The 15,173-nt window shown below is 45.2% G+C and overlaps 1 protein-coding gene across 1 annotated transcript in view; it reads left to right on the top strand.

The window, feature by feature from the left end:
- The window catches only part of CCDC6 (coiled-coil domain containing 6), a 142,772-nt gene that overhangs the window by 55,163 nt on the left and 72,436 nt on the right, over positions 1-15,173 (top strand). The window contains exon 3 of the mRNA XM_002718475.6: positions 14,084-14,212. Coding sequence (XP_002718521.3) covers positions 14,084-14,212 — 129 coding nt within the window. The remainder of the gene's footprint in view (positions 1-14,083; positions 14,213-15,173) is intronic.

The following is a 15,173-nucleotide window of genomic DNA, read 5'->3' as shown; positions in this document are numbered from 1 at the left end:
CTCACTTTGTAATTAGCGTGCACAAGCCCGCCCTCTGTTGGTCGCGGCGCAGGTGATCTCACGTCTGCCCTGTGAAGTCCTGTCTGCTCATTCCCCAGACTCCCGGTACATATTTCCCTAATGGTTTCAATGAGTCCTTTGCTGAATACCCACATTTTCTGCCACCCAGCTTGGAAGTACTGCTCTCCATCCGGAAGATTTTTAGAGTAATTGATACCAGTAGACTTTTCCAGAGGTGTAATTACTTTAGTATGGCTTTCCAGGATGTTTGCTTCTGGATAGGACCTTACTATGAAAAGCCTGCTAAGAGAAACCAATTCTGCAAGTGTCACCAAAGGACAAATGGGTGAATTGACCTGTTGACCAGGGACTGTGAGTGTTTTTCACCCAAAGGCCACAGAGAGGCTATTTATAGGACAGATTTGTTTCATCATCCTGCTTTAGCTGTTATCTCTGATAGTGTTTGCTCGGTGCTTTTATGTGCATTTCAAAGGGATTCTTTGATCCTGAAAACAAAACGGGAATATTGCTGTAGAGGAGCCTTCTGTCTTCCTGGCTGGCATGGCCAAACTGGTATCCAATAATACCTTTGAAAATGGAGTCTAGTTTACTTAGGTATGGAGAAGTCATCCACGAACCTTATAGGAAGATCAGGTTTGGGAGGTAGACACTTCCAGTCAGTTAACCTGCACCCCAACAAACAAAACCAAACACAGAAGAGAGCCTGTACTTTTCTCTCTTGCTTTTGTGGCGACCCAATAGACAAACAGGAAATTACATCTTCATTTTGTGAAAACACTTGTCTGAAAATCTATGTCTCTCTGGATCCAGACCCTGTGATTGACTAATTCAGTGGTGAGAAATTGTCTTAAAAAGAGTCCTCTATTACTTTTGGAAAGTCCAGCAGAAGCTCCAGAGTGCCTTGAAAAGAAGTTGCAGTTTAGTCATTGTTTGTCATTTAAATTTACAAGAAATGCTTTGTAACCAAACACATCATCAGAAATTAATATATCACATGTACAGTCAAAAGCTGACCAAATGTTAGTATCATGTATGCTTGAGTGCTGAGCTTACAGGTTATTTTTTTAAAAGATTTATTTTATTTATTTGAAAGATAAAGTTGCAGAGAGTCAGAGAGAGAGAGGTCTTCCTTCCACTGGTTCATTCCCCAGATGGCTGCAACAGCCAGAGCAGCGCTGATCCAAAGGCGGGAGCCATGAGCCTCTTCCGGGTCTCCCATGTGGGTGCAGGGGCCCAAGGACTTGGGCCGTCTTCTACTGCTTTCCCAGGCCATAGCAGAGAGCTGGATCAGAAGTGGAGCAGCCAGGACTAGAACCGGCGCCCATATGGGATGCCAGTACTGCCGGCCAGGGCTTTAACCCACTGTGCCACAGTGCCGGCCCCGAGCTTACAGGTTATTAAAGTTTTCTTAGTACCTCTTCTAATTTTCTAAAGGCAGTATTTGCATTCCCTTTGGAACTAGAAGATATTTCTTAAAAAAGGAAACTTTAAAGCGCTCATGCTTGTTTTGTCCTTAGCTTCGGACACGTCGTCTGCTCCTCTGAGCATGAGGGCTTTAAGTCCTGCTGTCCAGGTGCATCTTTGTCGTGGGCAGTGATGCACCGAATCCCCTTGCAGAGTCAGGTTCATAGACAGGTAATAGAAGATTCTGTACTGCCCATCTCATTAAGAGCCAGTATAATCGAGCTGCTTTAATGATTAGCTTAACTGTCTTGCTATTCTTTGTGTGGTTCACTGCTCTGGCCTTCTGTCATAAAGCAGTTAACCGCAGATCACTGATACCAAGTAGAAAGACATGTTGTTGCTGTGGTTGATGGTTTTTAAGCAGTTGTGAATTTTGCCACCTGCTTTTTTGCAAACTGGATGGATTAGGTTTACTGCCCACTGTTTGAGGAGCCTGCTCAACTTGTTGACTGTTCTCTTCTCAACGACCACTGAAGCCAAAGTTAATGAACACTTTACCTTTTTTTTTTTTTTTTGAATGCAAGAACAAAAGTGGGGTAAGAGGAGTGAAGGGTATTTCATATTTCTCAAGTTTTTCCATCTAATTCAACCTTAAAATAACAAGTAAGTGGGTAGTATTGCAATTCTGATTTACATTTGCAATAATGCCACTATAGTTGATGGTAATTTTTCTAATTTGTATTAAAATAGAACAGATTTCATAGGTGCATTTCTAAGATGATAACCATATTCCTCCCCCCACTTCCAAATTGTTATACCCATGTCCTCATAGGGAGACACATAATGACTGATGATCAGAAATAAGAAGGATCTTCACAAAGATCTCAGAAAACATGTATCAACAACATCGCATGAAATTTGAGACTGTAGGCACCAAAGTCACCTTATCTTTCAATTCCATTTACATGAGCTTTTTGAAGTACTCTCCTGGATCTCTTTGTAAGTGGCACGGCTACTTTTTGTTAATGACTTCATTCCTGAGGATAGAATGCCTCCTGAGGATAGAATGTCGTTTTCCTAGCATGAATAGAGAAGACGTATGGAGGAAAGGAAGGAAGGGTTGGGCAGAGCCTCTGCCACAGCTGCTGTGAACGAATCACTCTGTGGCTGAGCAGTTCCAAAGGGTGACATTCGGCAGCAGCCTTCTCCCATCTGCCTTGCAGGGGGTGAAACCAGGAGGAAGAACCGCCAAGTCCCCGTCTACCTGTTCTTCCTTGCAGAGGGAGGGCTGCTGGCTCCTCCCCTCAGTTCTTCTTTCAGGTCCATCTTGGAGGATCTGTTTTTTTTTTTTTCCACTAGAGCTTACGCTTCCCTAAGCCCAGAACTGGGGTGTCTGAGCCGCATGGCGGGCCTGCAGGCCTCAGAAGTGAGTTTGGATTCCCACTTCCCTGTTTGCGAGCACATTCACCAAGAGGTGAGGCTGCTTCTCCCCCCAGGTTTCCCAAGTCACCAATTTGGAAAGGCGACGAGTGTGTGCAGGCAGCAAAATCACATGGCAGGGTGATGCACAGTGTGTGGAACTCGGCTTCGTTCATTTCGGGGGCACCGTGGTTCAGGCAGCCATGGCGCTAATTCACACAGCTACACACTTGTCATAAAGTTGGCTAGGTGTGTGGCCCTCCAGCTTTGTGGCTTTTCAGGCCTGTTTGTACTGATGGGGGAAAAAAAATGCTGTCCCATGGTAGCTTTCAGAACGGTTGGGACTGAATTCCTGTTTTCTTTCCAGATTATCTGCGCCTGATCTTCGTTTCTTTCTGTGGAGCAAGGGGCTTAGGCGCTGCCTTCACAGTGCACCTGCGGGAAGCTGCCCGGCTGTTTTCCTTCGTGTGGAACGCTGCAGCCCCCAGTGCACCCTGGGGTAGCCCGAGCTCTCCTGCTAGCAGCAGGCCCGACACCACTCAGCACAGCCTAGTTTGTGTCTGATTAGAAAATAGAATCAACTTGAAGTGGTTCTTCAGGCTTAAGAAACTGCCTAGTTTCTTTTAAAGCACGTGTGGGCGTGTGAGTGTATGTGAGCTCGTGGACGGGTGCTAACATCATGGCTAGGTTTGATGTGCTAGCACAGATTCCAGAAGAGTGTAAAAGCAGCAGCTTACCATTGCTGAGTTCTTTGACATGTGAGAAAAAACATGTAGCAGGGGAAATAAAGGTAGAAGGAAAATAAAGAATGAGTAGGTGAAGCCAGGGTGAGAGGTCGCTTTGTTCAGCAGACCATGTGGGGCACATTGCTACTTCCGGTTGGAAAGATGGATCTTGTTCTCCTGGCTGTACTGCAGATGGACTTTGGCCATCACTAGAAGCACTTTTATTTATGTTTTCTTGAGCTAGAGCCCTCGTCCCCTGGTTCACTCCCCAAATGCTCACAAAGGCCAAGCCTGGGCTGGGGCCGAAGCTGGGATTTGGAAACTCAAACCAGGTATCCCGTGGGTGGCAGGTACCCGAGCTATTGAGTCTTCTCCACCGCCTCCCAGGGTCTGCATTAGCAGGAAGCTGGAGTTAGGAGCCGCATGGGACAGTGTCCTGATTAAGGACACCCCCCCCCCCGCCCCGAAACACTTGTTAAGTATTTCAAAAGCTTCATAGTTAACAGTTGTTGGGCTGGTTTCCTTTTCATTTGAAACAATTTGAAATCTGCCCTTCCCCCCCAGTCATTAGCTTACAATACAGGTCTATCCTGCTGCTGTCTGTACCTTCCTTTTTACTCTTCGCTCATTACCGAGGTGAGAAGTGGGTAAGAAAGATGAGGACTTGCATTTATAATTTCTAGTGGTGTCTCAGCTCAGAATGCATTCCTTGGTGCCAGGGCACTGGGTTCCTCAGAAGAAATCCCAGGCTTTTACAGAATGGGTTTTCAGTGCAACAGGTAGACTTCAGAGGCTGAAGGACTTTCCTGAAGCATTTCTTTTTTTTTTTTTTTTTTTTTTTTAAGATTTGTTAATTGATTTGAAAGGTAGAGAGTGCGATCGAGGTCTTTCATCCACTGGTTCACTCCGCAAATGGCCACAGTGGCTGAAGCCAGGAGCCTGGAACTCCATCCAGGCCTCCCACAAGTGTGGCAGGGGCCCAAGTACTTGGACCATCTTCGGCTGCTTTCCCCAGACACATTAGCAGGGCGTTGGATCAGAAGTGGAGCAGCCGGGACTTGAACTGCCCCACTTAAGGGATGCTAGTGTCACAGGCCGTGGCTTTACCCACTGTGCTATAGCACCAACCCCAGAGCATCTTTTTTTTTTTCTTAAAGATTTATTTATTTATTTGAAAGTTAGAGTTACACAGAGAGAAAGGTCTTCCATCTGTTGGTTCACTCCCCAGTTGGCTGCAGTGGCCAGAGCTGCGCCAATCCAAAGCCAGGAGCCAGGAGCTGCTTCTTGCACATGGGTGCAAGGGCCCAAGGACTTGGGCCATCTTCTACTGCTGTCCCAGGCCATAGCAGAGAGCTGGATCAGAAGTGGAGCAGCCGGGACTAGAACCGGTGCCCATATGGGATGCTGGCACTACAGGCGGCAGCCTTACCAGTTATGCCACAGTGCCGGCCCCCAAAATTTTTTAAATATTAAAGAATGTTTTTTAAATATTAAAGAATCAGTGACCAATAGCCTTCATAAAAAATGAATTCCAGATTCAGATGACTTAATGAGAGTTAGACCAAACATTTAAGGATGACATAAATCCCAGTATTTCATAAACAGTAAAAGGGAAGAAGAATGGGTATTTTAAAGATAACTAATGCTTGATGCTCAAAAAAGACAATACAGTACAATCACAATCATGAGCACATAGTCTGAATCAAAGAAAAGTCAAACCAGCAGTGTATTACAGCATAATATACTGTAGCATGTTGGGTTTATGTAAGGGACGAACACAAGGTTAGCTTAACAGTGGAAAAATGAGGAAGTGATAGGACACATCCACAGGATAAAAAGATGATGATCACATCAACAGATGAAGAAAAAGGATTTAAAATTCAATGTAATAAGTCATGATAAAATCTTAGTGAACCAAGAATAGAGTATTTTAAGCTTGATCAAGAGTATCTGCAGGCCGGCGCTGCGGCTCAATAGGCTAATCCTCTGCCTAGCGGCGCCGGCACACCGGGCTTTGGTCCCAGTCGGGGTGCTAGATTCTTTTCCGGTTGCCCCTCTTCCAGGCCAGCTCTCTGCTGTGGCCAGGGAGTGCAGTGGAGGATGGCCCAGGTGCTTGGGTCCTGCACCCGCATGGGAGACCAGGAGAAGCACCTGGCTCCTCCCTTTGAATCAGCGCAGTACACTGGCTGCAGCACGCAGGCCGTGGTGGCCATTGGAGGGTGAACCAATGGCAAAGGAAGACCTTTCTCTCTGTCTCTCTCTCACTGTCCACTCTGCCTGTAAAAAAAAAAAAAAAGAAAAGAAAAAAAGTATCTACAAAAGGCCTACTGAAACACTGTGTCTAATTAGGACAAGTTAGTAGTTTGCCCTTTAAAATCAAGAATAAGACAAGGATGCCTGCTACATCCACCTAGATTGATCCTTGTTCAGGATTTCTTGCCGTTATGCAGAGAGGCAAGAAAAAGGTGAAAGATAGAAGGATTGCAAGGAACTGAGAGTGTCAGCTATTTGTGGTTAAGTAGAAAATCTCAATCTGTAAATAATTGGAACTCAGAATTTTTCAGATAAAAATAATTGTGCATTTGTATAACAGCAGCCATTTAGTTAAACGTGAAAATATAATGATCTTATCTAAACCAAGAGGTATTATGTTCTGTAGGAAAATATAGAATACAGAATGATAGGGGGAAATTGATAAATGCTGCTCCTTGAGCAAAACTTTGCAGAAGCAGCAGCAGCTAGTCAGGTGAATTTCTTAGAGAAGAATGTTGCAGCCAGAGAGGTCTTAGGCCTTAAGGTCGGGTTGTGCGTCTTATGTTGGGGACCAACGGAGAGGCCAGCATGGTTGCATTGAGGTTGTGGGGAGAGAGGAGGAAGTGATGAAATTGGGAGGTAATGGGTTTGGGGGTTTGCTAGCTGGTGTGCAGGTCATGTAGCACCTGGGGAACCATTCTTAGGACCTGGACTAGTGCTCTCCTTGGGAACGCCCATAGAATGTAGAGCAGAGTTAAACACAGTGACCACTGAATTCTGGGTGTATTTAGAAGAAATAGCCTATAGAATTTATGGATGAATTAAAAATGGGGTATAAAAAAATGAGAACCATGAAGATTCAGAGGTTTGGGTCTCAGTGTCTGGCAGAACAAAGTTGACACCATCTAAGGTGGGAAAGACAGCAATAGAGGAGGTTGCAATGAGAAGAGGAGAAAGTTCACATGAGATGTTTAGATTTGCAAATGGAGAAAACAGCTGGACAGAGGTTTTGACTCTAAATAGACAAGTCTGGGCTAGACATAAAAATCTGGGCGTGTTGTCATTCCCATGTCACTCTGGAAATTCTTCCGCCAGGAGGGTATACTTAGGGAAGAACAACAAAGCATAGGCTAAGAATGTAAAGACAAGGCAAGGCATATAACCAACACAGAGCTACAGATCAGGAACAAACAGAAGAAAAGACCAGGAAGAAAAATGGCAAAAGACTTGAGCAGAGTCTTCACAAAAGTGCGTGGCCAAATGACCAAACAAACAAGTGAGAAAGTACCCAGCCTCATTAGTATTCAGAAAAGGTGACTTAAACCACAGCAAGTACTGCTAATGAATTCTGCACTGCTGGTGGAGAACAGAAATTGTTAGAACTATTTGGGACGGAATTTGGCCTTACCTAATTAAGTTATTAACTCCTGGTCCTGGAGTTCCACTCCTGGTCCTGTACCCTGTTCCATGCGTGAGTGCACCAGATGTGTACAAGAATGGTCTTTGTGCTATTGATGATCATCAAAAACTAGTAATGCCCGAAATGCTTCCCAGTACAAGAGGATTGATTGTGCTTCACCCATCCAGTGGGATAGAGGCAGTACAAATACAAACCACGGTTAGACTCAGTAACGTGTGAATGACGTTCATCACAAGTTCATTTAGTGGAAGAAACTATTTTTAAAAAAATCTGCAAAACTAATGTTTAGAAATAAATGCATAGACAATAAAAAAATTATAGGAAATAAAAATATGCAGGGAAGTGAATACCATAAGAATCAGGATATTGGCCAGTGCCACGGCTCACTAGGCTAATCCTCTACCTGCAGCGCCGGCACACCGGGTTCTAGTCCCGGTTGGGGCGCCGGTTCTGTCCTGGTTGCTCCTCTTCCAGTCCAGCTCTCTGCTGTGGCCAGGGAGGGCAGTGGAGGATGGCCCAGGTGCTTGGGCCATGCACCTGCATGGGAGACCAGGAGGAAACACCTGGCTCCTGGCTTTGGATCGGTGCAGCGCGCTGGCCGTAGCGGCCATTTTGGGGGTGAACCAACGGAAGGAAGACCTTTCTCTCTCTCTCTCTCTCTCTCACTGTCTAACTCTGACTGTCAAAAAAAAAAAAAAAAAGTCAGGATATTGATGACCTTTTGGGAATTTGAGTATGTTGTATGCTCAGCAAGAGACATCCAGGGCTTTGGAGGAGCTGGTGGTATTCCATTTCTCGATGGGGTGATGTCTCCTGAGAGGACTACAGGGTACAATACCTTTTGATGATACTCTGTACTCATTCTGCAGCATCTCTTAACACCTTCATCCTGGGTGTTATAACTTCTTCATCGAAACAGTCAGCTTCTTACCTGCTTGTTTTGCTCATTCTGTGGCTTTATCTAAGCCCAGCAGTCTGCCGGAAGTGAGGATGTTGCCATCCAAACAGTATTTGCATACATAAGGTTTCCCAGGTGCCCTCAGGAGAACCGAGTGAGAACTGGTCACTGCCCTTCATGGGGCTGTGGTCCTGGAAGCGTGAGTGTGTACCCAGTTGCTCAGGGGTGAGGACAAAGTCTTTGAAGCCCGAGACCTCCTTAGCTGTGAGACTTGAGACAGGTCGCTTAACCTGAGATGTGATTTCACTCTTTGCAAAATTCAGTCATGGTAGTATCTACTGCAGAGGTAAGGGGATTAAGCACTTCACTCTGTATAAAGTGCTTGAAGCAAAGTGAGTGCCCTGCGGTGTCCGCTGCTTTTTGAAGTACCAGGTGGAAGAAGGAGGAAAAATGTGGAGTAGACATTAAAATGCATGTGAACAGTGTGCTTGTCAGAGCTTCAGGGAGGAGGAGGGTGCATGATGCTGAGGGCATGTGGGAAGGCACACTGGAAGTCTGGGGAACCATCCCCCAGTTTCAGGAAGTTGCAGAGAGGGATCCCAACCCTCTGGGCACAGGCACAGGCTGAGCAGGGGTTTGGGGGCTGAATGAATACCCCTGTTTTCTGTTTAGAGTGATCTGGTGTGACTGGCAGGTTATGGTCTGTATGTCCCATTAACCGCTGTTGCTGCCAAACCCTTGTAGAGACCCACATGGTCTTTGTCCAGTGTCTGCAATTTGAAGACATTGATATTCACAAACCGTGGACTGCCGTCAGTGGGAATAGCGGGAGCAAACTTGGGATCTTGCATAGGGCCTGGATCTTGGAAGGACTTGAGTACGATGCCAGTGAGCTTAGACGCATCTGTTCATGCTGGGGACACAGTGGAGGGTTTTGAGCAGAACATTGTAGCACTGGGATGACCTCCCTTGGATCTGGGAAGTCCATTAGGAGGCTTTGGCAGTAACCCTGTGAAAAACAACCAAAGAACTCAAGCAGAGTGGGACCCTGAACCCACACAGAGGAGGCGATCTTTGACAGCTGTTGTGGAGGCTGACTTAATGTGATTTGATAACTGAGGCGATGAGAGGTGTTGAGGAAGAAGAACGGTGCCAGTAACAGAAGGGAGGAGGTGGGAAGAAGTGTGGGCCCAAGATGCACTTAGCAGAGATGTGCTGAGTTAGAGGTGGGAGTCTGCATTTCTGCACCGGCTGCTCGGTGGAACAGCTGAAGCGTTGATTCTTGAGAGACTCTCAGTGTTCCGAGAGATATTTTTGAACTTTATTTCAAGGCTCTTCGTAGTAGCCTGTTTTTGATAATCTAGCACCTTAGTGTTTTTGTTGTCCTTTGGTGGACTGACGTCTTGCGCAGGCTGCTGTAGTCCTTTGTAGCTGTCATTAAACCAAGGATGTTGGTTGCAGGATTGTGGATTGTACGCAGAGAACTATTAGTGTTGGCTAGTAAAGCAGAGGCAAGGGCACTGTGGCCTCCAGAGAGCTGCACCCTGTGAGTGACTGCAGACTTGCCTCGTGCAGCAAGGGCTGGATTGAGAGCAAACCCAGAACTGCAGACTGACACTGGGCATGGTTTGGGATCTGGCAAACCTGCCTCATTTTGGGTGGGAGGGCTGGCTTTGCAGGCAGCCTTCCTGGGTACCTGTGGTGGCTGTGGGAGGTGGTTCTCCCATGTGAGTGACTTCCGCTGCCTCCACCGGCTAGAGAGAATTTTGCTAAGACTAAGTCCTTCAGTACAGAGTTCTTGAATCACTTATAGAAGAGGCCTGGCTCACTGAAGTGGTTCCAGAAAGCCTCTGTAAGTTATGAGGACAACAATTATTGATAATTGAATGATGGTTAGGCTGGCCTGCTGGAGATCAAATTAATGCTACATCTGTGCTTATTCGCTGGGTTGAAAATTCACTTGGGGTTACCTATACCATCAGTGGACAAAATAAGAAAATGCTTAAATAGGGAATTTAAAATTGCACTTCTTTCTAATTATTATCTTTGCTTATGACTTTTCTATTTATACACTTGTCTTTTGGTATCCAACAAGGGATTGGTTCCAGGAACCCCTCTGGATACTAAAATCCTTGAATGCTCATGCCCTTGTATAAAATGGTGTAGTGTTTGCATGTAACCTACATACATGTCCTCTCATATACTTTGTCATCTCAAGATGACTTATACTTAATACAGTGTAAATGCCATGTTGTTATACTATGTTGTTTAGGGAATAATGACAAGGAAAAACACCTGTATATATTCAGTACAGACAGATCTTCCCCCCCAACTATTTTTGACCTGCAGTTGATTGAATCCATTCATACAGAACCACTGAGTATAGAGGGCTGACTGTAGTTACAGACATATTTTTAATTGACAGATACAATTGTGTACATTGTGTAACATGTTTTGAAGTATATATATATATTATATATAAGTTATTTTTAAAAATTCACAGCGAATGAAATTAATTAATTAATGTAATTAATAAATTAGCTTTTAAAGCCTAAGCATAGTTTTGTTTTGTTAAGATTGTATTTATTTATCTGAAAGGTAGAGTTACAGAGTGTGAGAGGGAGAGACAGAGAGAAAGGTCTTCCTTCCATTGGTTCACCCCCTAAATGGACACAACAGCTCGAGCAGTGCCGATCCGGAGCCAGAAGCCAGGAGCTTCTTCCACGTCTCCCACATGGGTGCAGAGGCCCGAGGATTTGGGCCATCTTCTGCTATCCCAGGCCATAGCAGAGAGCTGGATTGGAAGAGGAGCAGCCAGGACTAGAACTGGCGCCCATATGGGATGCCGGCACCACAGGTGGAGGATTAACCTACTGCACCACGGCGCCGGCCCCCTAAGCATAGTTTTTGTATAAGACACATTCTCCTTAAATCCTCATACATTGTGGAATGGCTGAATATAGCTAATTAAATATTTTTCAACAAAAACATTATCTTTTTCTTTGTTGAACCCCAAGGAACAGACTTATTTATATAACTCCAGTTACATTGAAAATGTGGCCTGCTGAGGAATCATGTGATAGAATGTGATTCTGATTCCATAGGATTTTTTGTTCTTTATTAGTGCTAAAAATGTATTTCACAAATAAGGGTTATAAAACTTCATCATTTTGAGGTTGACTTTCTAAAAGTGTACTTAGAGAAAATTGACCATATTAAAGATGGACATTAGGGTCCAAACTGGCATTTATTCTCCTGGTTTGTCTTAGGTTGGCCTACGCCAGGCTTCCATTTAGGGTTCGTGAATAGAGTATGGCTTGGTTCAGGGTATTGGGTCCTGCCCTGTTGGGGCCGGGTTGCTTGGATTTCTGTGCTGTTTCTTTACCACATTTTATCAGTGTTCCTCAGGCAGACCATATGAGGCAGTCCATGCTGATGAATTCCTTGAGGTCCTGCCTTGCAATGTTCCCCTTCCTCATCTCAACTCCCATCTTGACTGACTGTCTGTCTGTCTGTCTCATTGGTTGTTTCTTTGTTCTAAGGGAGACCCGTGTTTTCTGCTTCTAGTTTGCTGTTCAGAAACTCCATGCCCTGCTTCTAAATTGCGTGTGACCTGAGAGATGGCAGAACAAAGCAGGCCACAGAGCTTGTTTCAGCTCTCTCTTTTAGGCCTGATGAAAACTGTGAATTCTTAGCAAAGTGTTAGAACGCCGACAGCTTGGTATTTTCCAAGTGAAGTAGTGTAACCCACGGGACCTTAGCTGCATTCTGATAATGACAAGTGTCATCAGTTTTTCCTTCTTAAGAGGAAAAAGCTTCCTAAAATTGAGAGCTGGTATAACCTTTATTATTGGTGCAATCTGTAGCCTTAGAAGAAGTACCTAGTACTTAATATTGACAATGTTAGGCCATCTGGTCTAGATAGCAGTATTCTCTTGCAAATCAATGCAAGCCTTTTCCCCCATTAATGTCCTGTGGCAACCCCTGCTTGGTGGGCAAGAGATATTTTCAGTGTTGGATTGCATCCTTTATTCTTTTAAGTTACCACTGGCAGAGGCATCATAACACAGCAAAGATAGGAGGAAGGTTCTCACTAATAAAAATGAGTCATCAAAAACATGTATAGCTACTGTGTACAAATAATCTTGTGCAAATGGTGTCAAGGTTTTAAGACTCAACTTTGATGGTTGCTCTAAAACCAGTAGATATCGTTCAGGCTTAGTGTTCATAAACCGTTTAAATACAAAGACAATGCAACAGATTTCCCCTACCACTGGCATGGTACCTGCAGGCAGAAGACACACAGCAGGTGCCTCCTAAATAAAAGTGGTAAGTGAGGGTCTACATGTTTTCCTCATGTGTGATACATTTGCTCTGTTGGATTCTTTGTGTCCGGAATGCAGGGAACTCTTCTCTTTCCTGTCCGTTCTTTGATTTGCTGCTTGGTCTTGCAGGAGTTGAGCTTTAAAGAGCTAGCTAAATATAGACTTGTCACTGTAAGCACCTCCTCACATCTGTTTTTTTTTTTTTTTTTTTTTCTGGGTCCCTCCAAGGTTGACAAGCTTTTTTTTTTTTTTTGGAGTTGCACATCAAAAACAGTTGGAAAACAGCATCTGTTTATAGTCAACATTTCCAGTGTTGGAAGATGCTGTCAGATCTAAGCCCCTCCCCCCAAGTGACCATGTGCTTTCTGGGAATTGTATCTATGTGGTCACAGTTAGGTGTGGCCATTTAGAGGTTGATTAGGCCTGACTGAGCTTTCCCAGTAGTTCATTGCACATAGTGGACGTGGCATCCCCAAGCAGTGCTCACACAGTTCACTGGTTTCTGTGTTTAACCATTTGACTGGGCCAAGGCCAAGGGTGCACCAGGTGCTGGGGCGGGGGAGGGGGGTGAGGTAGGGGTGGAGGAGTCTGCTGCGGCTCTCTTAGGTTTGCTCAGGGACACAGTAGGAGGACACCGGGGTGGGGCTCAGCAGCTGTATAGAGCCCATTTTGTCTTAAATGCAAGGGAGGGCATCCTGTGCCTTGATGCACATGAAGTCCCTTATGCACAGTGTCCGCCCACAGAAACAGTTTTCAGGGTAGAATTAGCAAGCAGTGTTATTTGGGGCCCAAAAAAAAAAAAAAAAAAAAAAACTCAAAACCTTTATACCTCATCATTTTACTAAACTTTCTCTTTGGGCCAACTCTTGCTATGTATCAACAAAACCCATCAGTTTAGAGTAAAAACTATGGTTACTAATGAGAACCCCAGGTTGCCATGTCCACTGGACTTCTTTTATTTCCTTTTGGTTTTGAAGGTTGAAGTAATAAAAAAAGAACAACAACTTGGGAAGACACATAGGCTTGTCTTCTAATTGCATAAACAAGAGCTTTCCCCTTGGCTGCAGGAGGATGTGGGAGGTGTGGTGCACAGTCTCCTATGGGAAGATAACTGCACTGATTTTTGCCAAAGCCTGCTTGCTTGTCCAGGGGGAAAGTAGTGAGTGATGCACTCGATGGACTTTGTGACTGTGACCATCTCTTCTCTCTATATACCCGTGATGCAAATGTGAGGGAATTGTAGTTGGTTTCACAAAAGCTGACGCTGTGAACTTTCTGTTCGTGAAATTATTTTTATGCCTGCGGTTATGCAGCTTAAAAGGCACCAAAGGGTACATGTTGAAAAGTAAGTGTCCTTCCCTGCCTTGTTCCCCGGCCTCCTGGTTCCTCCCTGCTGGGACCCCATTCCTGGCTTTTACACTGGGAATCTGTTCACCTATGGTTTGATACTCTGTGACTTTGGAATAGTAAGGAGCAGGTTCCTGGGTACCCGTGTGGACGTGTGAGGCAGTATAACTTCGTGATGGCGCCTCGTGCCCAGTGTCCTCAGCCGCTGGAGCCAGTGTTGCCTTGACTTTGGAGTCGCTGGAGTTCCATGTGTGTGTTTTGCATTTTCCAGTTGCAGCATGAGAAAGCCGAACTGGAACAGCATCTCGAGCAGGAGCAGGAGTTTCAGGTCAACAAACTGATGAAGAAAATTAAAAAACTGGAGAACGACACCATTTCCAAGCAACTTACGTTAGAGCAGGTAAGCATCCGTAGCTCTTCTGTCCTTTATCTTCCGCTTACTCCCTTGTTGTTGCAAACGCTGAGCAGCACGAGGGGAAAAGGTTTTCAGTCTTTTCTCCACATTCAGGAGTCGGCATTGGCAGAGTTCAGTAGTCCCTGCCCATTCTCTCTCACGTCGCCGTCCTCCCTCTTTTTTAACTGCAATAATTAAGTTTCAGGGGCTGTGTTCCGATGTCCTGATTTATAGCAGGAAATGTCAGGTTCCGTTTTACAAAGCAAAGGGGGAAGAAGGTTTTTAACCACAGGAGAGTTGGTATGAACGTTCCTGACGCGGTGTAGCTGTGGACCTGTGGAACTTTCCTCTGCAGAGTTCCTCAGAACGAACCATTACATTTTTCTTGGAATTACTTGAACTTTATGTGAATGCTGTCTTCTGCCAGCTCAACTTGTTGATAGAGATATGGAGTCGTAGACTTGGTAACTCACTTGGGGCTGTCACTGATTGGTTGCAGGACTTTGAATTAACTTCATCAGTGTCTCTGGGCCCAAGTTCTCCATTTGTAAACACAGCAGGAAAGGCCAAGATCAGGAATGGCAGACTTAGGTGCGACAGGAGGGAAGTAATAGCATACAGTCCCTTAGCCTCTGTCCCAGAGACATCGGCATGGGCACTAGTGCTTGCCTTGGGGATCCAGACTGGTTCCTCCTTTGTCAGACAGAGCTGTGACGGCCTCTGACGCTCCACGCAAGGGAGTGTGTCGGACTCAAGCACCTGTTAGCCTGGCCTCAGTGTTCCCTGATGCCTCAGTTCCCACTCTGGGCTCCCAGAGTTTTGCTTTCACCAAATTACAAGAAGCCGCCCAAAATGTGTGTGTGTCTGGGTTTCCGTGTAGAGGTTGGTGAAACTCTTTGTATGTTAGGTCCTGACTGACATGACGGTTTGGCCAAGCTTTAATGCAGAGTTTTCTGATCTGTCTCAA

The sequence above is a fragment of the Oryctolagus cuniculus genome, chromosome 15 (genome assembly GCF_051225735.1).
Source record: "Oryctolagus cuniculus isolate XC-2025 breed Fujian yellow rabbit chromosome 15, ASM5122573v1, whole genome shotgun sequence".
Lineage (NCBI taxonomy): Eukaryota > Metazoa > Chordata > Mammalia > Lagomorpha > Leporidae > Oryctolagus > Oryctolagus cuniculus.
The sequence above is the reverse complement of the archived record's forward strand: the minus strand, read 5'-3'. Positions and strand labels throughout refer to the sequence as shown.